Below are 26,165 nucleotides of genomic sequence, written 5' to 3'. Positions count from 1 at the left end.
GCAAGAAGAAAACGAGTGATCCCATCTCAGGGTGGGCAAGAGACTTGGAGAGAAATTTCTCTGAAGAAGATCGGCGCACGGCCTACAGACATATGAAAAAGTGCTCACCATCCTTAATCATCAGAGAAATGCAAATTGATAGATTTTGACTGCTCTTGTCATAAAAGCAAAATTGTGTGAATATCTTAATTTGTTTCCCTGTTGTAACCATTTCACCATCTCTATGTATCACATAACATCATGTTGCAAGCCTCAAATATATACGATAATATTAACTTAAACAACGAATAAATTACATGGAAATACAACTTTTATATAAAGACAAAGACTAAGTTACTCTTAGTCAATCTCAGATTATGTTACTGTCCCAACATTTAGTAGCTTTTATCAAAAATGCATATTTTTTGTATATAAATTTAGCAGAAAAGTATTGTTGAATATTTCAAATAGGAAAAAAAGTTATTTTAAAATGCATTAGACACAAACCATCAGAAATTTCAATAACACAAAAATATGTTAATTTGAGATGCTATCTTTACCACTTTTACTCACAAATATAGTTTTGTATCTATTTGAATATATATTAATTTTGATTTAAATTATATTCTCCCATTTCAAGATTAACAGTTCTGGTAATCTCCCAGAAGCAGCGGCTACGATGAGATATCACGAAAGAGTCCAATATATTTCTCCATTGTTTATTTCATCATCTCTGCTAAAGACCAGTCCTAAGGGGATCCACATCACAGATGAAGCCCTGAACAAAGAGTAAAGCTTTAATTTCTGAGCAAAATCAGTAAAAATGACTAGAAAGCATTAAAAATCTGTAATCTGGCTGGGCAGCAGTAAAATATGACAACTGAAATAGGAATAAGGAAATGATAAATGGGGGTTCAGTGATGCAACTGGTGTTAGCCCCCACCCAAGAAGTAGGAAACAAGAGTTTTAACAGTCCCTGAGGTTTCAGATATCACAACTGTTAACCTTCAACTAGTCTAAACTGTAGGGTGCCCTGGAAAGTGAAGGAGGAATAAAATAATGAAGAAAAAACTCTTTTATGAGTAACTGAAAAAAGTTAACACCAATGTAATCTGATATATTAAACAATGAGCCCCAATTCAGTGAATACCTCCTCTTCTCCAAATAGTTTCAGCCATCACGTCACATTGCTTTTTATAATAACAGTGATGGTGCACCTTCTATTTGTAGCTTTTCTTTTTCCATTATTGTCCTTAACCATGACATTGGGTCTTTACTATTCTTTTCACCTTTCACTGTGTCTTTCCTGTGTGTGTGATTTATGCATCTCTTAAATAGTCCTATTCATAGCTGCTACTGATTACCTGGAAGAAATAAGGTTAGTGAGCTGATGCTAATCAGTGTACTGAACATTTGCCCTTGACCTTGTTAGCACTGCGAACTCAGTGTCCAGTCACTGCTATTACCGTAGGCTCGCCAACCCTATCTAGCCACAGAAATGAAGGAGAGAGAAATGAAGAAGAGTCAATCATTTTCTAAGCTGAGATGTGACAGTGGTCATTTTCTATTTTGGTTTGTAAACTCAGCATTTTCCTAGATGCTTCTTAAATTAGCCTTGAATTGATTTTCATTCAACCAGCTCTGCAATTTTTGTTTCCAATCTAAATTCTTTTACTGACAGCTTTTTTTAGTGGGGCTAACTTTATTTCAATACTTTATGGCTAGAACATGGAGGAGAAGGAAGGGCCCCTGACACAGTCAGAAGTCATTGGGGTTGCATTTGACTTGCATCAAATCTACAAAAATTTCTCGAGTATCTAGAGCTAACAATTCCTAAAAACCACAGGCGGAGATTAATGTTGACGTCTAAGCATGTTGATGCTCTGAGGACACAGTTATCAGTCTTAGCCATTTATGTGATGGACATAGTCTTGTATTTTTGTTTGGTAGGTACAGAGGAGAGGAATTACTAGGTCGTAGCTTGCGTGTATGCCAATCATTAGGAGATACTGCCAGATCTTTACTGGTCGTTTGAGTATCTACTGTCATGAAGGGGCTGATCCAATCAGTTGCCCGTTTTCTATAAGGTTGCCTCCTTTCTTAAGAAAAAATTATAATAATTCTTTATGTATTTTGGATGAATCCTTTCCATATAAATTACAAAATCTTCCACCTCTCTGCGAATTGATTGTGCTTTCTTATTGTTAATGACGTCTTTTGATAAAAAGTTCTTAATTATAATATATTCTGGATTTATCCTTTTTTTAATTCTAGCTTTGCTATGTTAAAATATAGTTATGGAAAGAGAATATCAAGCAGGCTTGTATTTGAATAATTTTTATTCTAGCCTAATTTTCTTTTGCAGTAAATGTGTTCCCCCATTGTACATTTTATTCAGTACAATAAAGGTCACATTTGTCTTTCAGGTAATCGAATCATTTATTTTAATTATGGGATTCTTCGCTCCTTGAGTTATCTTTTTCATTATTAGCCTAAGAAACCACCAGTGTGCTGTCCCGTGTCCAGTGGGTAAATCTTAGTGATCATTGACTGAAGTCAGAATTCAGATGGGAAATCTCGAGCTAAGAAATTATGACTAATACCAGCAACAGATCATTTCTTTCAAACAGACTGTAGTACGTTCAAACCAGAGAGCTGTGTGGCCTCCACATGTGCAAAGTCTAAAGAGGCCTGTTCTTCTGGGGTCCCTACCGCTGGGATATGTTCTCCGCACTGAGTTTGGTTTGGGGAAAAGTGACTGAATTTTCTGCCTGTGACACTATTGCTCACACCAGCTGCCTCTTTAAGCTATAATACTTCTTTGAACATGAGAGAGAGTAGCCCTCCTCTTCCCTACACTTCTAGGACTTCATTCTTAATAATAAGGAACATTGCAAAGCAAACTTGTAGCTGGGCTTCTGCTTTCACGGACTTCTCCGTTAACTGACACCAGCATTCCTGCAGGGATAAGTCTTCCTCCAGGATGCCTGATGGGAATTCAAGGTCCAGGGCTTGATATACAGGAGGCAGCTTTCTCCCTTCCGTCTCCAGACCTGGTCCTGGGCCCAGCCTGCATGCCCTCCCACTTTCCTGCCCCAGGTTTGCTTGTGGGTACGGCCTTCCCTGTCTTTCTTTGCCACTGTGCCAAGATCAGGGAGAGCCCCTGTATCCTGCAAGGCAAATTTCTGTAACTTTGAATTTTAAAGAGAAGTGTGGGGATCTTGATTTCTTTCTTGCTCTACAGCCCCTGGGTGAATTATGCATTTGTTCCCAATTAATCCTCAAAAACATTCAAGCACAGCACATGAATAATTTGCCACTAAAAATTTAAAGTGTAATCTCAAAGGTCTTCCTGCCACGAAAGTAGTTGAAAATTGGCATAGGAAAGAGCCAGCTTCTACTCTGTGACGATAACATCTGTCACTTAGAGTAACTTCCTAAGTTAAGAATAATGAAGGTGATGAAAGGTTTGGGCCAACAGGTAAAAGCTAACTCAGTCTCTGCTTTCACCTAGTCGAGGCCTTGGTACTGTCACAGAGGTGGGCAGGCACAGTTTATTCAATCACATAGAAAGGTTAGGCATTTGTTTCACAACACACTCAGTGTTTGCGAAGTCCTGAAATTCATTATATCTGATATAGCCTGGCAGGTAAATTGATAGAAAATTAATTGGAAGATAGTTTCTAACATAATAGCTCAGTGGAAACATCCAGAATCAATTAATCAAACTGCAACTCATTTTAATTGGACATACTCTAACCCTGAAAAGGCAGTAGAATCTTTAATTAAGCTTTCAAGCCCAATTCTATTTACATTAGCAATGCTTTTCAGAAGAGTTACATCTGGAAAAAAAAAAACTATTAACTTGAAACCTAGTGGTAAAGTAAAAATTCTCAGCACAAGTATGACACAACTGTTTGTGTCTAATTAGACATTTTTTTCCTAATGTTTTCTGGTCACTAAAAAATGTAGTTTAAAACTATTTGATAAGGTAAACAACTCTTCAAAAGTAAAGAAATAAAAAGTTATATTTACAAAGTTGGGAGTTGATTTTCTTCTATTGCAAACATTTTTTTTTTTTTTTAATTTTTAAGACAGAGTGTCACCCAAGCTAGAGTGCAGTGGTGTCATCATTGCTCACAGCAATCTCAAATTCCTGGGCTCAAGTAATCCTCCTGTCTTGGCCTCCCAAGTAGATGGGACTACAGGCGCATGCCACCAAGCCTGGCTAATTTTTTCTGTTTTTAGGAGAGATAGGATCTTGCTCTTGCTCAGGCTGGCCTCGAACTCTTGAGCTCAATAGATCCTCCCACTTTGGCCCCCAGAATGCTAGGATTTCAGCTGTGAGCCATCATGCCTTGCCTTCTATTAAAAGTACTATTTAACCGTGTACTTCACACATACATTCTTTTTTCTTGCTGATAACCCCATGCTCTGCCCTTCTTTTCCATATTATATTTGTTTTACCATCAAAACCATGTAGTAATCTCCCATTGCCCTTTGTCATTTTGTTATTAGACTGGGAGGTCTTTGACAGCAAGATCAGTTACATACATAAAATTTCGTATCTCCAGTGTCAGACAGTACCCAGCAAAGAGCTGCGATGCAAAGCTTGGAGAACTGAAATTCCATTCAAACCCAAAATGATCTGAGGTGTAGAAGAAAGTGGAAGAGTTATCTTCTTTGGCTGTACTGTGGTGGGAAGGGAGAAGGGGCTTCCTTGGGATGAAAGACTCCCAGTGCGTTCTGATCCTACCTCTGCCTCTAGCTACATGTGTCTATTCTAATTTTCCTCAGCAGCACCTGCAGGCCAGTCCCTGAAATTGTCTTTGCCCCTCCCCCCGTCATTCATAACAAACTAAACAAGAAAACACAATGTAGAACAGGTGGAAATAAATGGACTGTGGTCAGTGGTAGGACCTCACATTGTTTGGTTATTAGTATGTTGCTGGCAGAGTGAGGTAAACCCCTGAATCAGGAAGACTGGGGGGTTTCAGAGGAATAAATGCATAACAGTGTGGCTTAATGATGCTGATACTATACACTATATGCCATAATCTAATGTGCTGTAACATATAGGGCACCAGTGATACACGTCTAATGCAAACCTCACTGTACCTCACTCCCTCCAAAATGTTCTCGTGCCAAAGCCAAGACTGTACGTTGCCTTGCTCAGGAAAGGAATACCCAGCAAGGATGCCAAAAAAACCGTGCCAGATATTTTAAGCCCTGGGAACTCATTGAGTTGAGTTAGCAGAGTGGGAAGCTGTGACACTTAAGGTGGGTAACAGCTCTGGCGTGCAGGGAAAAGAGAGAAGTCCCAAGAATAATGGCAGAGGAGATTGACTTCAAGAATGACATGTTCCTCAAAAAAACTACAAATAGAACTACCACATGATCCAGCAATCCCAAGACTGAGCATCTATCCAAAGGAGAGGAAATCAGTATACGGAGAAGGCATCAGCACCCCCACGGGTATTACATTGCAGCGCTGGGCCCGTAGCCCACATACGCAATCCACCTAGGTGCCCAGATGAACAGATAAAGACTCTGTGGTGTATATGCAGTGGAATTCTGTTCAGCAAAAAAAAAAAAAGAAAGAAAAAAAATCGTGTCATTTACACATTTATAGCAGCATGAACAAAACTGAAGGGCGTCTGTGAAGTGAAAGAAACCAGGAACAGAAAGCGAAACATCGCACGTTCTCCCTCAGACACACATGCCTGGGGAAGCCAGGGAAAGTTGATCTCATAGAAGTAAAAAGTGGAGGAGAGGATACCAGAGGCCGTAACAGAAAAAGGGGGTTGGTTGTAGGAAGAGATTTGGTAAAAGATACAAAATTCCAGCTAGATAGGAGAAATAAGGTCTAGTGTTCTACACCACTGGAGGGGGACTACAGTTGACAATAAGAGACAGTTTCAAGTAGCTACAAGGAAGGCTTTGTTCACAACACAAAGAAATGGAGACTGTTTGTAATGGTGGATATGCCCATTACCTTTGATCTGAACGCTGTACATTGTATGTTTTACAGCATCCCTATTTACCCCATAAATATGTACAATTATCGTATGTCTATTAAATTTCTTTAAAGAAACACAAAGAATAAACAACTTGACAGCCATGTAGGAAATAAATGAATGGTGGGAGATTGAGTAAATGTAGGAGGAATTAAACAAGAAGATAAAGAGACTAAAAAAAAAAAATTAATAAATCTTTCTTAGAAAAGAGATATGTAACAAATTCAACTTAAAAAAATTAATGTTTCATATTCTTGATGTCTGTGTTCGATGATGAATAGTGTTTCCAAAATCATGTTTGCTTATCTAATTTTTGCTATTCTCTGTAAGGCCTCAGTTTTGTCTGGTCTTTAAATCCTGAATAAAACACCTAGGAACGTGTTTCCATTTGCAGTATTTCCCTTTTAGGTGGGACGGCCACCAGACAGAGGGGCTTTCTGGGCTGCATTCGGGCTCTGCAGTTGAACGGAATGACCTTGGATTTGGAAGAAAGAGCCCAGGTGACTCCAGAGGTGCAGCCAGGTTGTAGGGGACATTGCAGCAGCTATGGAAAGTTGTGCCGCAATGGCGGGAAATGCAGAGAAAGGCCCAGCGGGTTCCTCTGCGATTGCACTTTCTCTGCGTACACAGGGCCATTCTGCTCCAACGGTAAGTGCTAAGTGCGGCATCAGACGCTGTAACAGAGAAACGTCTGCAATCTGAACCAAACAGCTAGCAGTGCTGTTCTGTGTAGCTGTTTGAAACAAAAATATTTCCATCCCTAGATTTCTTTTGCAGAGTATCTGTATAATGCCAGTCCTATTTCATTACTTAGCTTATTGACTCAATTCTTGAAACCCTAGTGTCTGTTGCATGACTAACAGTTACCTGGGGGTGTCTTAAAACCTTAACTGCCCACCCTTCTTCCTTCCCTCTAAGGCCCATGCTCTTTCAACAATACGGCTCTCAGCAACCGGTCCCATGGGACAGTTCTGTATTTTAAAATCTTTAAAAGCATTATCAATGTTTTTGATACTCAGCAATGCAGCAGAATTTAAGAAGCATCGTTTCTGATTTGTTTGTTTGGGTTTTTTCCCCCCAAAACAAATACTTTGGCCTGGAATATAAATAATTTTACCATCAAATATTTTTCCACTGATGCATAACAAAACAGAGACACTGAGACCTTTTATTTTGCATTGCACTGATACCTGCCAGGAAAATAAAACCGTAGAATGTTTGGCAGCCTCTCTCATTCACTGATGTGTGTCATGGAAGGAAGAAAGGAGTGTAGTGCTAAGTGTTCTGGACAGGCTCCTATGAAGACACAGAATTTATTACACTTTCATAGTTCCTCATAGAACACTGACATCCAATTTAAATTCAGTTTCTTCACTTAAGTGTGTCTGGGCTACTGACCCTTTTTCTGAAAGAGGCCAACCAAAATGGGCCCCACCCTGAACCAGCTTCTGATTTGCAAAGAAAGCCCTGGATGATTAATGAAAAGTGGGCCGAAAGACACTTTTCAGTCATCTGCTTTCTTCAGAAATCAGCTCTCATCTGCAAATCAACCTGTGACAATAACCACACACGGCTGCCACCACTCTAGGAGCCTTCCCACATTTAAGGTTAGAATTAATGTTAAGACATCTTTATAAGAACACGTCTTCATTCTCTGAATATGAATAACTTCCAGTTCATCTTGCTAAGTGCAATCAGAACTATTACTCTGTATACTTATGTTATATTGGATATTAAAACTTTATTATAGGTAATAAAAGCAATAAAACAAGCAAAAAAAATCCCTGAATCGCAAGGGAGTCTAGACATTACCGTATCACCCACTGAGCATCATCTACACTCAGTACTCAACAACCAGCCTTTTATAGTAATGCACAGAAACAGGTTCAAAACCAGTAATTTTGACCATCATTCTACCATTCTCTTCATTGCCATACATACTTGCGGGGTGTACGTGTGCACATGCACAAACATGAGGGAGAGAGAGAATTTGGAGCATGAATCTCGTGCAATGGAAATACTATGCGTTGACAAAATGATTTAAAACAGGCTCGATAGTTTATTTTGTTGATTCTGTTTCCCTCTTTCATATCAATTGTCTTTCTTTTTATAGTGAACAATAAATTTCAGAAAAAGTTTAGCTGTAAAGGAAAATTTTCTGCCTGCTGATCCTAAGAGGGAAGAGAATCCTTCAGACTGTCTTCTTTCCTAACCATTACAGGGAGACTACTGTATCCTACCCGGCAAATAGTAGCTCAAAGTTAAACTTTAAATAAGAAAGTGGTGATCAAGGAGGTGAAAGATGAGAATTCTGGTTTATGTCTGAGCTCAGATAAGAAAGCATTTAGCTTTCAGTTGTAAAATTATACTAGTGAGTTTATAATATGTCATCTTAACAAAAAGCCATTTTAAAGATCATTATGAAAGCTCTGTTAATTCACTGTGTTATTCTATTTTAGCGTAGGGTTGTTTTTTCTAGCTATGCAATTCATGATTTAAAAGAATTAAAAATCAGTTCCGTAGTTAAGACCTGTCCTGGAATTTTCTGAACATAAAATATCCATGTTATTTCAGAGATTTCTGCATATTTTGAATCTGGCTCATCTGTGATTTACAGTTTTCAAGACAATTATTTTTTAAGTAAAAACTCCAGCTCCCACGCTGCTTCATTCCATGGTGACATGAAGCTGAGCAGAGAGACCATCAAATTTAGCTTCCGAACAACACGGACACCAAGCTTGCTGCTTTTCGTGAGCTCTTCTTACAAAGAATACCTTTCCGTCATCATCGCCAAAAACGGTGAGTGTTTTTTAGGTGAGAGACTGAAAACTGAACTGAAACACAAGGGAAGTGGTACTGTGGAAGGTTCCCGCATTCTTCCTTCTAAAGCCACAGCAGGGAATCAGGAACGTGTCTGTTTCTGTATTCATTTTGCTTTTTATTACTGTCCTATACGTTTAATCTAAAAGGGTTCTTTGAAATAATTAAGATGCCTTTATCTCTCTGTGATTATGGTAGTTTTGCATATGCAGTGTAAAAATTTACTTTGTGTTTTAGCATTAGTAGAAGCTCTTGACCACTCCATATGGATATTGATATTGGTTTGGGGGTTCATTTTGAAATCAGATGTCTTGTTATACCCAAATCAAAGTGAAGACATCTTCAGGGAGTGTTAACAAGCCAGCCTTAAGTGTAAGAAGATTCCCATAAGACAGCCTATGAGTTCTAATTTTAGGTAATGAAATAATCTGGGAAATAATGGTATGTCCTTGGAGGGCAAGGGCGTGGGGACTGGGAAATGTGTTTGCTGCAGAAACTTGGTCACAGAAAGCCACTTACTATTTTTTTTTCTCTTTCCTGCATTTGGATGAAAGATAAATATTTTAGAAATAAATTCTCTGAGTGATAAAAATAAACAAGCGTACAAGCATGTAAATATGTCATTTCAACTCTTGAATTGTGGCCCAAGGACACTGAACACCAAAAAAAGAATAATATTGTTCCAAAGTACCTTTATCTACACCATACATTTTAAGCTTGAAATATATCTGTTAGGACATTTTCTTTGTTAAATTGGAGGATAACCTTTGAAATATATTAATCACCATCTCTGTAGGCAATTAAGTGAGTAATATTAATTCCAGTGCTAAATTTAGCTTAAAACTTAATTTACTTTGCCCTAATTTCATTTCAAAGTCTATGATTATGTCCACTTGGATATATGTCTTACCTTTAGTAAAAGTATTTTTGCTTTTTATTATTTCATTAATCAATTGGATTTCAGGAGTATGAAATATATTTTTTAAAGATAATAGAAATAATTACAATATTATGCAATAGTTTGGTATCTCAGAAATACTTAGCCATATTTTTTTTTAAGTTAGAGGCTACTACAGAGATGTGCATATGCTTAATCTGAGTTTACCTTTAACAAAGAAAATTAAAGATTTGCAGGAAAGAGACTGTTCGTGAGCAACGTGTTTGGTCTTGATTTTGAAAATATAGTACTGCAATTTCATTTCAAAACTTCTAAGAATTATGATTAGAAGGTATCTTTCAAATGAATAAATAACAACCAAAGGACTCTGATTTTTTTCTAAGTAGTTCTTAAAATATAATTTTTACTAAAAATTTAATCTTTTTTCCACTTTAGGAAGTTTGCAGATACGGTACAAGCTAAACAGATATCAAGAACCTGATGTTGTTAACTTTGATTTTAAAAACATGGCTGATGGACAACTCCACCACGTAGAGATAAACAGAGAAGGAGGAGTGGCCTTTGTGGAGGTAATAAATTCAACAGAAGCAATGGTCCTAATGGTGGCTCCCCAGGACCTAGAGCAGAGATTTGATAATGAATACAGTAAACAAAGGTCCTTCCAGTGGTCTCCTGTCACAGACAGGCCATCAAATGTGGTCAGGTTTCTTTAAGCAATAAGATCCTACCTAATACATTATTAATACCTGATACTTAAGATGCCACCTTTTCTTGTTCTGCTTTGCTTAGGAGGGGAATGATGTCACATGACAGTATCCTGCCACTGCTATTCTAGTAAAACCAGTTTACTTTAGACGAATATGAATTCAGTAAGGGGTCTATTATAGAAAATAATAATTGCAATATCAGAATAATTATGCACTCAACTTGTTTTTAAAGAAAAGCCCACTGTTTTTGTGCTCCGTGTACAAGAAAATTTCTTAGTTGCTTAACTCAAGTAAAAATGCCATGCTAAGTCAAAGTATTGAGGTGAAAAATAACTCCCTGTATTTTTTCTGGCTTATCAATTTTGGATTCCTTATATGATGGATGAAAATAAGGCAATAGAAAGGAGAGTTTGTGGGGTGCAGTGGTATCTCAGGGTAGTATAGAAATAGTGTAGAGAAGCCTTTCTAAATATATAACTCTTTAACATTTGTTATATTTCAGCCTTCAGGGCCATGCTCTCAGTTGCCTCATTTATCATCTTTTTGTTTACTGTGCTTCCTCTCTTCTCAACAAAATGGCATCCATTTGGATGTTTATATCTCACGTAATAATTTTGTAGATTGATGAGGATACAAGGAGGCAAGTCCACCTGTCATCAGGCAGAGAATTCAGCGCAGTCAAATTTCTGGTACTGGGCAGGATTTCAGGTAAGTAAAAGAAACGACCTTTCTCCCAACCATGATGCATGAACATGGATCCGAGGAGTCATATCTCAGACACACACACACGCACATCGTCACCATCACCATCATCATTGTCATCATGCCAACACTGAAACTAAGGAGGGAGTGATGATCAGGGTGCAGGCATCTGTACTTATGAGCAGGTGCTCCCTCGGGGTGAGCAGGCCTCGTCCTTCAGTCGTGTGGTCCACGTAGCCTGTGTCAAGTAGCAGCCCAGCCTAAGGAAACATGGTATTCTCACACTTGAGAAATCTCAAATAATAGAGGCAGAAATAACAAAGTATGTGTCAATCGGGTGCCCCCCCACCACATACACCTTCATCTAATGGTAAGTCTGAGGTTAGGCCTAAGAAGCAGAAGGAAAGTGCAATTGCTCCCCTCCTGGTCAGTGAACATCTTGGATCCTGTCTGCCTCACGGTGCTGATGTCTCTGCAGCCCCATCTGCTCAGACTCTGTCAACACGCCTTATAATTCTTACCTGTTTCCATCAGTGACTTCTGATAATGGAACTGATGCAGAAAGGTACTGTTGCCATTTTAGCATCAAAATACTTTTGCATATTTTTTACATTTACCAATGAGGACTAAGTTAAAAACAAGGAATTAAATTTCAAAAGTTGTCTTGTTTTTAGTTATAAATAAATTATAAAGAGTATTGACATTTCACGTTGTTTGGCTGGTGAAGGGGAGCTTCTCGTAGTCTGGTTTTCACTCTTAGTCTGATACTTGACACTGACCTGGAATATTTTGTCCAAGACAGTAAATGGACCTTATTTTTTGACCTTTTCAGTTACTTGTACCTCTATTAATCGTTCCTTATGTTCCTCGTACATAATTTCAGAACCTTGAGAATGTTGGGTTAAACCCATGGGTGAATGATCAGAATATTGGCCCCTGAGAAAGTTAATAGTTAAGTTTATAAATATTTATAGACTTTCAAGTACTATGATGAGAACTAAGATTGTGTGTCCTTATTCTCCAAACAAACAGGGGAAATATCATGAATTGCAATGCTTTTCCCCTATCTGTAGTGGATATAAAAATATGCACAGAGTGCTCCTTAGATATTTGGAAGCTTAACTTAAATATTCCAACTGAACCTCACAGTGTTAATTATATGAATCCAGCTGTTTAAGACTGACACGTGTTTCATTTGCTCTAAGGTTGCATATATAGTCAATAACACATTTGGCACAAAATTGTGATTCTATTTTATTTTGTAAAGCTTTAAAGTATATCCAGATCTTGTCCCCTGATAACTAATTAACAGATAAGGCTCATGTACACATGAGTATTGGTTTTAGACTAAACTTCAAATGTACAGGAAAAAGGGGTAGGCCTTCAGTTAAAACCCAAATTGGAGATATATGTACATATATCTCCGCCACAACGCCTGGCTATTTTTTGTTGCAGTTGTCATTGTTTAGCCTGGGCTGAGTTCAAACCTGCTAGCCTCAGTGTATGTGGCTGCACTGTAACCACTGAGCTACAGGTGCCGAGCCAGCATATATTTTCTTATTTCATATTTGACATTGGGAATATTTATAGCTCTTTCAGGTGACCGTAGAAGATAGTAGTCTCTATGAGTTGGCTATTTAACTTTGCATATGTAACTAAGGTGTTTCTGAACATCGTTAAAAAATGTTTCATTTGCACTAACTCCAGCATAATGTAGGAAGCCAAGGAAAATGTAAGAAAATCTAAATAGACACACAAGCAGCAACCACAGCCCAACCTAACTATCTTAACTGTGGAGTCTGTCTGCTTCCTATGGTTCTCAGCCATGGGTGGGTCTCATTGCAAGTGTCTGGGGGAAAAGATGAATTGAGAGCTCTACGGAGATTCAGGATGAGGCAGAGATGAAGGGATTAGAGGGGGGAGCCCTGTTCACTGAGATGGGACAGTCTGCCCCAATACTTCTTAGCTGAACTTCGGGCTAATGGAAGACTCCGCTCCCCATTCTGTCCTACATTAAGCCTACATTTGCACATGACTGTTGTTATTCACAGAATTAAGTCACGTGCCACTGATCACACTGGAGGAGTCTTCACCCCTCCAACTCTGTGTGAGTACAGTAGATGCCGTCAAAGGATGAACCGTGAGCTAGCGGTACAGTCATAGACATCAAGACATCCTATTAATTAAGCAGGTTTTATGTGCAAGATATTATGCCATTGTGGGCTGAACTATATTAAATATATTATTAAAAAATTGGGAAACTGATATGCATTCTATAAGGGAGCTGGTATTAACCCAACAGTGGAATAACATTCAAAATGTGACTGCTCATTTCTTCTTTTGTAAATGATATGAGATTAATATAGAAATAAAGATGTTAATGCTTTGTCCAAGAGTTTCATGTTAAATAAAAGAGTTTCATGTTATTCACATGAGTATTACTCATGCTGAAAAATAAGACTGAAATCCAAATAACCAATGAATGGACTTCATAGTCTTAATCTTCTCATTCTGCTAAAAGGATAGACGGTAATTTATTTAGTATGTGCCTAAAGTGTGGATCTTGACCGAAGACTGATCATTTGTAATTCAAAGGAGGTAAATAACTTTTGCATAGTATATAAATTTATAGTAAAATGTTATATGACATATTATTATATGTTAATATAGTATAGTAATTTATAATAAAATAGATCAAAAAATTGGTTAAAAAGTAGCGTTGTCAGCATTCCAAAGAGAATTGCTCAGTTTTGAAGTTACTTTACTGTGCTAGTCTAGGTCTTCCAAGAAACACCCAGTACAGGGCTAAACGTGTAGGGATGTTATTCAGGGAACCCTGGTGTAACAGCTGCTGAGCCTGCCAGAGCCACTGGATGGCCGTGCCACTGTCTGTAAGTGAAAGAGAGAGGGAGGGAAAATCAGATAACGTATCCTAGACCACTGTGCAGTCCAAGAAGGATTTAGCGAAATCTTTGGGGAGCCCTTGAATTAAAGTCAGCCTTCTGAGGAACTGCTCGTTTCCTGGGGATAAGCCCACCTCGCACTGCCTGCTGCCCTCAGCCACTGTCTGGGGGCAGCCTGTGAGCAGCATGGCCCTCGGACAGCATGAGGGTGGATTTCAGAGCCCAGCGCCTGATACTTGCCTAATTAATCTCTCTCTGTTTGGAGGCCTTCAAGGCACATTCTCATGCCCCCACACTTAAAAATATGTTTTTAATTTTTAAAAGCCCATTTGGTTCCTTGATTCATCTGGTAATATGGTGCATGCCTACCACATATACAGAAACTACCACTCTGCAAGGCGCACATCACGTCTGCCCTTAGAGACTGTGTGGTGTGGGCCTTTTGGTAACCATTAACAAAACGATCCTGTGTGTCTGCTGAGTATCACGTGCCCCAAGATTGCTGTAGATGCAATAGTTCCAAATCACCCACCGAATTTAAATCTATTAAAATGCTTCTACCAGTTTATAATTTTAAATATTTCTTTTAAGGGAGTAGAAGATAAACATTGACCAGTGGTTGTTTTGAGTTGTACTTTTGCCCACATTTTCACCAAACACTTAAGGATATAATGAACCATCCAGAGTTTTTCCAGATGGATCCCAGAAATGTAAGAATTGCTTTTCCTCACTCAACTTTCTTAGGAAGAATTGTGAGGATAATTTTGAATTTCGCTGATAACTAATATACTAGCAGATACTGAGCAAGGTGAGTGAATTTTAAGAAGCAGTATTAAACTGCACTGTGATGACGTGTTAACTGCACTGTGATGCCTCCCTACTATGCATGAAGTATAGGAGGGCTCTAACTTTGCAATCACAGCGTTCAGTGTCATGGTGGGAAGACCCAGGTTCTAGCTGAGCAGTTCAGTTCAGATCCTTCCACAATCGACAGACTCCATTGTGTTGGCTTTTCATGTTACTACTCCACTGTAAAATTAAGTTCTAAGTACCAAGGCCAGTTACTTTTACGTGTGAGAATAACTTATGATTTAGGTAAAAGCTGAATGATTATTTTCACACATTCTCAGCAGTAGCTTTTGATCTTGGATATGATGTTCCATAGTGATCGTTTCTCTCTTCTGAAGCTGTGGAGCCAAGACATGCTCTCAGTTACCGCAGTGGAGATGTAGGCCAGATGCAGTAATGTGTGTAGTCAGCAAGGCACAGGAAGTCTGCTCAGTCTCCTCTGAAAAGCTTTAAGAGCCATCTCCAATGTGTCAGGAGTTCTTTATGTGAAACTTGTCTCAGTGCCAACAGATGAGGAAAAAAGGTGACCCCTTAAGGATATGGCAATTTTGTGAATCTATTCTGAAATAGCTCTCAGGATAATAGATTGCATATTTTAAAAGGGAAGTACAAGTTAGAGCAAGAAAAGTAAAAAATCTGTCTTATAGTCTTGTTTTAAAGTTCATCAGCTGTGTTGATTTTTGAATTTTTTAATAATTAAAATGTCACAGACTGTGTTCAACCTGACTTCATTCTTGGGCAGCCTCTAGCTGATTCCACAGAGTTGCCTCTGGAACCGGCCAGACATAGACTCTTAAAAACACAGACAATGAAAGTTAATCCTATGTACCCTTATACTAATCTGAAATTTAAAAAAATAGAAAAAAACCTACCTTTTCTCTTAATCATATTGTATGAACATAGATCAGAAGTGTCATGACCCCCAAAATATTCATGGCATTGAAAGAAACAGATCATCTGATTTTAATTATAGAGGAAATGACAAGGTAGAACTTGGTGTTTGTGAGAGGCCCATGTCGTCCGGGGCACGCGCTTCCTGTGGGGTAGGCGAATGTCTTTGTCTGGCAGTCATGTCACACTGGGTGCTTTCATTTGACAACCAAACCAAATACAACATAGAGCTCCATTTATACTTCAAAAATTACCAAATGATAAAAGCAAAAACCACCAATCCAAAATCAGAGATATTTTTAGGGGTCAAATTTAGGAAGAATAATTTCTTGTTTTTGAGGATGTCATGAAAAAGCAAGGATAATTTTTAAAATGAAAAAGAAAAATGATTGTTTATTTCTTTACTAACACACTTTAAAATGTGCTCACAACAGGGATAAATAAAAAATAAAGCCATGGTCAGGCATTTATGCCAATATGTGAGTAAATTTATGAAAGAACAGGCATTTATGGGAGAGAGAGGGTAGGGTAGGAATTAGTGAGTGTGTGAATAGAGACTTGGGGTGGGAGAAGCACAGGCCCCCCGGGAGGTGCTGGGTGGGGCAGTGCAGTGATCATCGGTAGGGCTATTCCCAGTGAGAGTAGTGAAATCTGAATTCTTCTGGTATTGTCTCTTAAGTGTAATGGAGAGTTAGAGATTGTTTCTATGTTATCATAGTACAATTTGATCTTACTACCTAAAAATCAGCCCCCTTGCTTGGTATCTGCTAGTAATGCTTGCTAACGGTGGTCGGAGTAAAACATTGCTGCTATGGGCCATCTTCACTTGGAAACCTGAGTGCTAGAGGATGGAGAGAGGCAGCCCCTTCCTTTCTGGTCTTCCGTGAAAGGCAGACAGCTTGATGTCACTGCTTTATTACACATACCACTCCCACCGCACCTAAGTTTTAATGCCAAAGTGGATGATGTGTCAATCAGTTCTCTTGAAAGAAATGTTTACACAAAATTATATGAAAGCGATCTCTCTAAGATATAATTAATCTAAGGAAAATGCAGGCATAAAGTTGTTTTGCTAATTCAATAAGCTTTTGATGGGTCACAATTCCACCACGTGGGAAAGAAGGGATCTCAATTAAGATAATTACATAATCTTAACGCTGCAGGAAGCCTCCCCTGGGAGAATGTGCCCACATTTTGAATAATGATATAATTGAATACATTGTAAAAATGACAGAAAAATCACTGCTCAAAAGTTGAATGAAGTACCTAATTACTATTTGTTACTTTTTATGTCAAATATATAATGGCATAAGAATGTTATTGACAGTAACTTGTTGATACTCAGGGTGGTGGGGGGAGGAACCAGGTTACATCAAATAAACATGGCTTCTATTCTCCTCCTTAATTAATAGCTTATGTTACATTTGATTTTTGTATCCAAAACTCATTCTCGAGTTCTGAATTCTGTTTGTGGATTAGTTTCTATGTTAGGAGAATTTCCGAAAAGCTTTGGAGATGATTTTCACTCATTCTGAGTGGTAGCTTTGGTATATTTAGAGGCAATGACTTATAGGGACCATTTATCTCTGCTAAGGCTGCAAGCTCAGGAAGTACACTCAGATTTCTGCAGCGGCGATTTAGGCCAGATGTAAATAAAGTGTGTGGTCGGATAGAAAAGGATGTCTACTTAATCTCCTCAGAAGATCTTTAGCAACAATCTTGAATCTCAGGGCTATTTTCAGTACAACCAGCTCCAGAGCTAAAAGGGGTGCATAAGAAGGCTTAATTAGATGACTTAAGAACACTGGGATTTTGCAAATATCTTGTAAAATGATAGTTAAGATGAGACAGGTTATGCTGAAAGAAAAGCAGAGTACCCGTTATTGTGAATAGCTGCCTAAACACGACTTGTGCGTTAATTAGGCTTTCAAGCTTGTATCTCAGAGCAGTGGGTTTGGGTGGCTAGTGAAGACCCTTTATGGGAAGCTGCTCCTTTATCCCAGTAGTTTTCACCGTCTGCTTTGCCACTTCACTTTTCCACTCGGTCTGTTTGTGGTTGCTGTTGAGTCCTCTGTGTAACGGCACACAGTGGAAACGTGCAGTGTTTGGTTCCAGCCCCGGCTTCTCCTTTGATTCATTGCGCCATTTCTCTGCGTTTATCTTCACGGATTAATGATGCTGAGATCCTTTTTCACATGGCGCCTTTTCACGGGTTTGACATTCTAAACTATTTATGTTTGTTTTCTGCTGTTTATTTTGTTGTTATTTATGAGATCCACAAGAAATTTCACAAAGCAGTTCCTGTGATGGTTCTTACATTTACTGTCGTATCTTTCTGAAAAGTTACGTCTCCGTACGAGAAAGGTGCTTCACCAAATTCTAATGTCGCGGTGCTCCATTTTTCTTGTAGACCTTTTGTTAGATGGTTTCTTCTATATGAAAGCAGATGTAAGTCTCTTTGTTGGAATATACAACTGAGGCTTATTTTTTAAGACTACTCAAAATTATGAGTCAGTTAAAGGTTATTGTGACCCGCGACATACAAATTATGATGCTTTATCGGAATTCCTATGAAACTGGAGACATTGTCTTTAATTCTTCCTTCCATTTTCCCCCTTTCTAATCCCTTACACTGTGTTTGCTTTTCAGGTGTTAGAGAACAAGACACATATTTTTGATCATTGACTTTATTAGCAAATGTCCGATTCTGTGTATTTCTAAGGCAAGCTTTGCTTGTGAGCAACTTAATGTAGCTATTAAGTTTGTCTAAACTCCATTCTGGGAAGATGGCTGCCAAGTGCCCCTCCACACCCAATTCTAATTCCAAACTTCCTAAAACAAAGAGATGTTGGTCCAGCCCAGCAGGCAGGGGGGATACTGGAAGGTGCTGAGGGACGCTGCTGTGGGACGTCCTACCCTCTGCATTGGAAGAGTCTGGGGCCAGCCCAGAGGAACCTCAAGGGGAGAATTTGATTTGTATAGATGCTGGGTATTGCCTGCTTTCCAGAGATCCCTGGGTTTTGTGAGCGGAAAGATCAGCATTAGAAAACATGAATGTGTCTATTTTTCCTATTTCCCAAGGAGCTGGGGATGACCTGACATTTGGGCTGTGTCCTCTGTCCCAAAGTTGGGTGAGGGGAGAGATTGCCCCTAGGTGCTTTGGTCTGTGGCTGCTCTGCTGGTCCACAGGGACAGAGTCAGTGCCCCAGAGATGCCACCAGAGGCAGGCAGGGCCTGACACCAGCAAGCAGATTAGAAAACCAGCCAGCTCCACACTTCACAGGATTCAGCATCAAGAAAAGGGGAGAAAAACCGAAGCCAGAATGACTCTCTATCAAAATAAAGCTATCCAGGGAGACAGATAACAATGTGAATGAAACTTAGTAAGAACACTGTAAGGAAATTCTAGCAAAGCCACAACAATACCACAAGGATCTAAAAACTTAAGATTTTTTTTTAAACTGAAAAATTAAAAAGGAAAACGTGATCTTTGTTGCTGCTTGAATTTGCACCTAGAAAATCAATGAGTGAAACATCTGACCTACACAGAAATAAGTTTTGAGGGATAGAAATCAGGAGGGAAACAAAATAGATTCAGGGGGTATATAGAGGACACCAAATGTGAGCAGGCGGCATTCCGGAAGGGCAAGACGGGGGGAAGGTCAAGGAGTCGCTGCACACACAATATATGAAATTCCCCAGGCTGATTAAAAACATCGGATCTGCAGATCGGAAGGGCTCATCGTGTTCTGTGCAGAATATTGAGATGGGACACACTCCTAGGGACAATCTGATAGAAATTTCAAAATCACAGGGAATCTTACAAATTTTGAGAAAGAAGTAATAGAGCCAGAAGACACCGGAGTAATATTCACAGTGTACTAAGAAAATAGGGCTGTGAAAAGCGTTGCCCTTAAAACACAAAAAATAACCTGATCCATCAAGATAATTTTCTGTTCCAAATGTATCCATCACGTAGTCGGATTTCTTTTTTTTCGTAGCACTGTCACTCTTCAAAATGCTCACTTAGTTTCTGTTTCTGTGTCTTTTGCCGCACCCCTCTCCCACTAACACCAAGCGTGGTTGAATTATAGGGCAATTTTTTCTGTCTCTTTAGCTCTTAGAACAGGACAGATTAGTGGACTGACTGTTCATTTCAAGTTTTAGCGGTTAAAGGGTTTTGTATAATAATTTCAAAATAGGTAATATGTTTTTAATTTGTGTGAGGCTTTTAAAAGATGCATCAGATCATATTATTAATATTACCAGAAAAGTGAATCTTGTCTATTTACACTTTTTTGGCTCAAAGGGAAAGATATTTTTAAAAGACCGTGGAAATTTCTCTCTCTCTTTTTTTTTTCTGCAGTTTTTTGGCCAGGGCTGGGTTTGAACCCACCACCTCTGGTATATCCGGCTCAAACCCTACTCCTTGAGCCACAGGTACTGCCAGGGCTGTGGAAATTTCATTCAACATTTTGTCCTTGTGAAGAAATGTGAAGCGCACTGTTTTGATTATGTGATGATAAAACCATTGATGTATTATATGTATTTTCTTTTTAATTTCCCATTAAAATAGAACTTTAAAAAACCTCCAAAGCAAAAATCTGTCTTCTAATATATTACATGTGTTTATATGCATATGCCTAAATCTGGCCTTGCAATGTATTTTGTGCACTCACACACATATGTGTGTTCGAGGGAGCACCTGTCCAAGTGACTGCAGCAGCGGATCAGGCTGTGTTTTGGGTTTATACACTTTGATGAGCTGCTTCCTGTGTGACATAACAACCTGATGTCGGTGTGCAAGGAGCTCACAGTCCAGCGTGTGAGCAGCAGAGTGAAACTGTCCCAGTGCTGCCTAGTGCGGTGTAAACAGGGGGCAAGGAAGTGGTGAAGGGGGTCAGCCAGACCTGAGCTGTAGCGAGGAACCAGATTGCTGCCCGGAACTGTTCTCCAGTTCTCTGGGATCTCCAAGTGATCTTTAATTGACCTGGTGCTCATTAGCAGCTAAGCAGGGTAGCGTGGGTGAAGTTTCCATGAAGGATTCGGGTAGTAAGGAGACTGTTACATAACCCTACCTGTTATGTAATTTGTTATATAACCGCAACCTGTCCGTTGCCCCCAAGGCAGGAAGTGACAGCCAATCCTGCCCGGAGGATCTCAGCCAGAAATGGTTCACACACAAAAGAAGCTAAAGATTTGGAATCCAGTAGGCCTGAGGTCTAGTACGTAATACCAACAACTGGGTAACCTCAGGCTAATCATTAAAATTCTGAACCTAAGAGTTCCATCTGTGTGATTGGAATAATCCACTCCTGGGGCCACTGTAAAGTTTCAATAGTAATATGCAAATCCCTTAGAACAGTGCCCAGCATATAATAGGTACTCAATAAATACTTAATTTCTACTATGTTATTGTTTTTTAAGTAGACAGACAAAAACTCACATTCTGTCTTTCCCCACACGTGTAAAGGGCAGGGGAGAATAGTTACGCTATTTTATGATCATATTGGTGGATGGATGCCTCATAGTTTGGTAACATTTGAGCCTTAAAACTCTATAATGGATTCCTCTTATTTAGATTTCTTGCTTGCCAAGCAACTGGTATGTAGATATATTCTTAACTGTAACATTATAAATTAATATTCTGGCATTAAAACCAATCTCTCTTTCACACAGGGTCATACTAGCTAGATTCTCATTAATCTGGGGAGGGATTATCTGTCCTTGGAGGGTACAGGCATTCCTGAGTGACAGGCAGTCACTGAAACAGGGAGAAGGCAGTGGGGTGTGACAGTTGGCACTGCTGTGCACCAGTAATTAGAGAAAGACCCTAATAACTTCGGGGTACGGCCTCCACTGGTGTCATTCTGCTGGCGTGTTTAGGTGAAGTCATGGAGTCTCTGAAAGCTTTCAGCCCAAATTGTCAGGTTAGGCAACTAAGGGAACTCTTGAGGCTCAGTTTTCTCTCTAGTTTCTGTTATTTTCATGGTTTAAGACTCAAAAGCTGAACTGAACTCAGCTCCAAATCCAGCACGTACTGCTTAATATTGACTATACACCCGATGGTAAATACATTTCAGTGATCGCTTTTTAAATTTAACCTATTACAATCCTTCGTTCATTAGTTTATAATGATGCTTTCTTACAACGGCTTTAATAATTTCTGCAGAGTTTACCATGTTATTTTTAATAGCCGTACTTAAAAATTTGACTTCATGAACAGTGTAGGAAATCTCATCAACAGCTGTGAAAAGGCTTGAAGGCTCCAACTCCTTTAGTAAAGACAAAAGAAAAAGGAACTTGGTGGCTCTAAGTGTATAGCTGCATTAACAGAGTTAGAAGACCTGCTTTCTGTGGCTCTGCCCTTTTGGATTTTGCAGCATTTGTGATACTTTGGTGTCTCTGTGGGTTTGCAGAACACAGTGACATAGACCAGGAGACAGCGCTGGCCGGCGCTCAGGGCTTCACAGGCTGCCTCTCCGCCGTGCAGCTCAGTCACGTGGCCCCTCTGAAGGCCGCCCTGCACCCCAGCCACCCAGCCCCCGTCACTGTCACAGGACACGTGACCGAGTCCAGCTGTGTGGCCCAGGCTGGCACGGATGCCACATCGAGGGAAAGGACACACTCGTTTGCAGGTAACCCAGGGCTCTCCCTCTGCCCCGTCACACGCCCAGCTTGGCCGTTCAGTGTCAGGAACTTCTGATGCTGCTGGTCGGCTGCCGTGTCCGGCTGGTTTCTTTACGTCGGTTTTGCTTGTTTAACTTTCAGTTCTCTTTCCCATTTCTTTTCTAGATTCTCAATTTCTTATTCGTGTGGGCCATTGCCATTGATACTGCTTAAATTGAAAATTATAGCGATCTCACATTCACCTCCATCATTCTGTTCTGGGGTACAACATCCATGAATTTTTCAGAATTTCTTCTTTTTACTTGCCTGTATCACCCTCCTCTCTTTTTGTGCTTTAACTATAGATCATTCTGGAACAATAGATGACAAGGAGCCTCTAGCTAATGCCATCAAAAGTGACTCTGCAGTAATTGGAGGTAATGGGAAGCATGAATGATCTATCATTGCTAATAATGGTGACGATTTAACATGGCAGAAACTATCTATGAAGAATCTTTACATATCCCACGGGCCAGGCATTGAATCACAGGGACAGTGAGGCGGTTTACTGTTAGCACTGGATTGTATCTCATGGAATCCTTCTGAATTCTCTGTTTCTTTGGAAATTTTTGTTATAAATAATTGCCAATTTCACTGAAGCACCTCACTTAAAGAACAGTTGCTAGGCTGTGTAATAATGACTATTTTTTTAAACTTGAAAATGGTCCTCTGCAATCATTGCCCTAGGAAATTCTGAATGTCTTTGAGTGGATCATTTTTCTTGGCCTGGATAGGTCTCTGCTGAGATTAACATTAGAAACATATATTTTGTATGGCCGTAATGCTTAATAAAGGGGGTATTTGTATATAGTGCACTACACTTTGAGTGGCACTTTTATCAAATATTACACTAATGGACTTGTAAGTGATTAGGAGTAACTTTAAATTGCAGAATTAACACAGAAGTTTTTGAAGTGTATCTCTGTGGGCAATGAGACAGCGTATTATCTGAGATGCAATTCATTTAAAACTAATCTCAAAAACAAGGCCTTTTTTCTTCTTGATTAATGCTCTTAAGAATGATATTAATCAGACCATGGAAATGTCAAGTGGTTCACCTTTCTCCACACCCTGAATGTGTTACGGACATATAAAAGTAAATAATTATTCTATTACATTGCCAGATAACGTGGTTATTTACATGCTTGAGAAGCGAATGTGGATCCTATCCCTGATTCGTTTGGTTTTATTTTTCATACCTTTACTCATCTATACTTTCTTCAAGTAGTTAAAATTATAAAAAAAAAAATAAGATCCCTGTTAGTCACCTAGCAAGCAAAAATTAATTAAGAGGAAAAAAACCTTGTTTGAAGAATAGCTAACGACTATAGATCTAAAAGAAATACATTGTGCATCAATCACCCTCCCACCACCCATCCTCCGCCTTCCCTTCCCCTCCCCGTACACAGCTATGATTTAATAAAAAAATTTAAAAAAATCAATAAAAGAAATACATTATACAGTAAAAACTCATTTAAAGTTACAGCATTTACAGTGTGCTCGCTGGTTTAAGCGAGAACTCTAGAACTCCTAGTCAAACAAATCGTCTCAGACTCGTAATAGTGCTTCTTCTAGAACTAGTATAGATACAGGTAAACAAAGATACAAAGCTAGAGATAAATACAGGGTGGTACACAGTCAAGCCAGTGTTAGAACAACGTGTTTACTCTTGGGACTGAGGTTGCTTTGGTCAGAGATCATTAGCAAGATACACGAAGCTAGAAATTTTCAAAGCATTGTAGACAGGTCATTCTAGGAGAGTTATTCGTGAATGGAAACAAATTACACTTCACCCGTGGAACGCTCACTTTGCTCAATGCACAGGACAGAGACAGGATGGCAGGCCTGCCTCTCAGGGTCTTGCCAGGGCTCGTGAAGCCAGTCTGGGTCATGGCGGGGACTGAGCCCCAGACACTGAGAAGCTGGTGGTGGCCCTGTAAGCTCGAAAGGCCTTGTCCGAGCTACGTGCAATTTATCTGGTAAATCCCGGTGCATTTTGCATTCTGCAGTCTGGTAGCATTGCGCTGGAATTCTTTCCTCGTCGTCTGATGACTCATAAATCGCACTTACTGTGTAATTGTGATTAATCCACTGTAAGATGTATTGGCGGGTCTCTCTGTGTTGTTCATTTTAGACAATTGTTTCCTTCACTCATAAGCAGTAAGATGGGACAGTTGCTTTAATAAGACCTAAAGTGCTGATGGTGACCCAGATGTTGTAAAGGTTTCCTAGCCAGGATAGGTAGGTACGGGTAGACAGGTTTAGACAAAGAGAAAGCTATATTTTTTTTCCTGTAAAAGCACCTTCTCATAGTGTTTCAGAGATAACATAATAGAGTACAGGGGCTGGTCATATTTTATTCATAATGTCCTATTTATTGTTTATTTTTTTGATATAACAGGTAAGATCAAAGTTTCTCTTGAGCAAAACAAATTCTGATATAATGCCTTCCACAAATTAAGACAAAGAAATCATATACTCGGTAATTTCAAATAATTAAAACGTACCTATATCTTAATATGAAACAGCCACATGGTTTTAGAGCCATGTAGGTAATATCTTACACTAATTATAAATATAAATAGTTACTTAGTAAGGAAATCCAATATAATATGCATTCAGAATAAACAGAGATGCTCCCACAAGACTGAACTCAGAAGTAAACTCAAAATATTATGATACTGCTTGAACCAGAAATGGCTGAAGTTTTCATGATTCTAATTAAGTAGCAAATAATGATATTATGACTCACTAAGCAGTGAAGTCAGCAGAGTTTCCCTTCCGACAAAACTTGTGACTTTGTATTTCTCTTCTCCTCTCTCCAGGTCTGATAGCTGTTGTGATCTTTATCTTGCTCTGCATCACTGCCATAGCTGTTCGCATTTATCAGCAGAAAAGGTTATACAAAAGAAATGAGGCAAAAAGGTCAGAGAATGTAGACAGTGCCGAGGCTGTTTTGAAAAGTGAGCTTAATATACAAAATGCAGTGAATGAAAATCAGAAAGAGTACTTCTTCTGATTGGCAGCTCTGATTTAACTTATAATGCTGACAGTTTGTTTTAATAGCCAGGGGCTCTCGATGGACAAAAAATAAAAAAAAGTTCTTCTACTGAATGTACAGGAAACGGATTTGCAGCACTGCCGTCTCGCCACGTCCAGGCTCGGAAGGGCTCCAGGAAGCCTCCTCCGGTGACATATTTCTCATAGCAGTCATCCTGTGTGACAGAGAATTAGATATCGCTGTTAATTTCCAACTGTTCTGATGTGACCTACCCAAGTTTCACTTGCTCTCCGGTCTCTTACCATGTAGCGCCTACGTTTTGTTAGAGGTAACAATCCAGTGTGGGGTGGTAGTGCCCTTGCTTTCTTTGAGAACATTATGCTGTGTTTGCTTCCGTGCCCAGGGTGTAACTCACAGACCTGGAAACGCTTCTCAGATCCCGTCCAGCTTGCGTCCGCATCTTCCGTGGCCACAAGTCTTTAAAGCTCCTTTGCCTTTCTCTGTGTGACATTCAATACAATACACCAGTGGTCTCGAAAAAAGTCTGGTCGTCCTTGGTTTGTTTGCATTGCTCTTTTTCCTGTTTGACTCTTCTGAATGATTTTGAATATACCGGGTTTTCAGTGTCAGCCTTTAATTCTGCACATTTGGTCCACACGTGAGAAGACTCAGCGTGCGGTGTTTGTTAGTATGTGACGCCTTCTCTTTTAAGAGTTTGGTTTAATTTGC

The 26,165-nt window shown here is 39.3% G+C and overlaps 1 protein-coding gene across 6 annotated transcripts in view; it reads left to right on the top strand.

Moving 5' to 3' along the window:
• Positions 1 to 25,454, top strand: part of CNTNAP4 (contactin associated protein like 4) — a 237,181-nt gene extending 211,727 nt beyond the window's left edge. For 4 of the 6 annotated variants that reach the window (XM_012806123.2, XM_023514116.1, XM_012806122.1 and 1 more), the window contains 7 exons: positions 6,405 to 6,644; positions 8,571 to 8,795; positions 10,150 to 10,283; positions 11,042 to 11,129; positions 22,186 to 22,404; positions 22,741 to 22,812; positions 25,261 to 25,454. In XM_012806123.2, the coding sequence (XP_012661577.1) occupies positions 6,405 to 6,644; positions 8,571 to 8,795; positions 10,150 to 10,283; positions 11,042 to 11,129; positions 22,186 to 22,404; positions 22,741 to 22,812; positions 25,261 to 25,454 (1,172 nt within the window). The remainder of the gene's footprint in view (positions 1 to 6,404; positions 6,645 to 8,570; positions 8,796 to 10,149; positions 10,284 to 11,041; positions 11,130 to 22,185; positions 22,405 to 22,740; positions 22,813 to 25,260) is intronic. The other 2 variants (XM_023514117.1, XM_023514119.1) reach the window with 2 other exon arrangements.
• The last annotated feature ends 711 nt before the right edge of the window (positions 25,455 to 26,165 follow it).

The sequence above is a fragment of the Otolemur garnettii genome, unplaced genomic scaffold, assembly GCF_000181295.1.
Source record: "Otolemur garnettii isolate 467f Iridium unplaced genomic scaffold, OtoGar3 scaffold00047, whole genome shotgun sequence".
NCBI classification, from domain to species: Eukaryota; Metazoa; Chordata; class Mammalia; order Primates; family Galagidae; genus Otolemur; species Otolemur garnettii.
This window is presented reverse-complemented; position numbering and strand designations above follow the sequence as displayed.